Source organism: Acanthamoeba castellanii, assembly GCF_000313135.1.
Source record: "Acanthamoeba castellanii str. Neff unplaced genomic scaffold scf7180000084609, whole genome shotgun sequence".
NCBI lineage: Eukaryota > Discosea > Longamoebia > Acanthamoebidae > Acanthamoeba > Acanthamoeba castellanii.
Window position 1 is genome coordinate 3143 of NW_004457335.1, and position 1443 is coordinate 4585.

The 1443-nt window shown below is 56.3% G+C and overlaps 1 protein-coding gene across 1 annotated transcript; it reads left to right on the top strand.

The window, feature by feature from the left end:
- Positions 1-235: 235 nt before the first annotated feature.
- Positions 236-1308, top strand: ACA1_075620 (RasGEF domain containing protein; the record flags this gene model as incomplete). The annotated part of the gene is made up of 4 exons (XM_004335698.1): positions 236-458; positions 572-799; positions 880-1031; positions 1129-1308. Coding segments are annotated over 4 exons (783 nt in total), but the record flags the coding sequence as incomplete, so codon positions are not given.
- Positions 1309-1443: the final 135 nt, after the last annotated feature.

The window sequence follows — 1443 nt, forward strand, 5'->3', positions numbered from 1 at the left end:
GTTGAATTCTTGGACATTCCCGAGCCCGCGCTCGCCAGGTTCGTTCCTGTCTGACATTGTTTTTGCCGCACGTGTCGTTGGTCGTGTCGTTGCCACTGACCACGTGTGGTAACAACACAGAGAGTTCACGGTGGTCGAGTTTCAGTTGTTCAGGGACGTGGACCTCCGCAGTTTACTCACCGTAAAGAACCAGGACGGCGACTCACTGTTCGAGCCGCTCATCGCACAGTACAACATGGTACGCACTATTAGCCCCTGGTATACGCCCATAGACGTAAGCTCGAGACTCACCGAAACCCCAATTTTATCCAATTTTCAGGTGGCACACTGGGTGGCCCGGGAGATCCTGATGGCCAGAAAGGCCGAGTTGCAGGTGCAGGTGCTAGAGAAGTTCATTCGCCTGGCGAATCAGTGCCTGCTTCTCAATAACTTCAACACATTCATGGAGATCGTCTCGGGTATCACCCTGCACATGCATACCGCCACCTCACGCACCACACACACACACACACACGCACAACACACCTAACACACGTTAACGTTGATGCTGAAACGTACTCGTTTCACACAGGTCTCAATCACAACTCGCTGCAGCGGCTGAAGGGCCTGTGGGCTCGGGTGTCGGACAAGGCGAAGGAGCAGTGGCGCGAGATCGACACGCTTATGAGCCCACAGCACAACTTCAGGCACTACCGGCGTGAACTCAAGAAGCGGAAGACGCCCGTGTTGCCCTACTTTGGCATCTATCTGCGCGACTTCACCTTCATCAACGACGGCAACCAGAAGTACCTGCCAGACGGTATTTTTCTCCACCACCGAAACGCACGCACGCACGCACGCACGCACGCAACACAGAGCTGACTGGGTCCTTGGGCGCAGGCGCAATCAACGGCAAGTATGTAAATTTGCTCTATGAGCGCGTGAGCGAGGTGAAAACCTTCCAGAGCGTGTCCTACACACTGGATTCGACCGGGCAGCCGGACGCCAAACAGTACATCTCGTCACTCGCCATGGAGATCATGTATGACGAGGTAGGTGCCACCGCTTCAGATTTTTTTCAACTTTCTTCTTCGATTTATATCTCCACCACGCGCGTCGTGTGTCATGTGTCGTGTGTCGTGTGTGCAGGATGAGTTGTACGCCCTGTCGCTGCAATCGCAGCCCAGCCTGTGGGTGGAGCCGGCGAGCGAAGACACCACCTCGCAGGAAACCAGCACCGAGTCGAGCCAGGTCAAATCGCGCAAGGGAAGCGGCTCGGAAATGGGCCACGGGACTCTAAGGGCACGCCGTAACAATCGCAGGTACAGCTCCCACCACTCACCATTTACTTCCACATCGCTAATGCCCTGTCGACACATCGCAGTGCGTCCGATGTCGACACAGCGGACACACTGTCGCACTCGGGGTCGCAGGTGGGCCGGCCCAGAGCGGCCACGACCACGA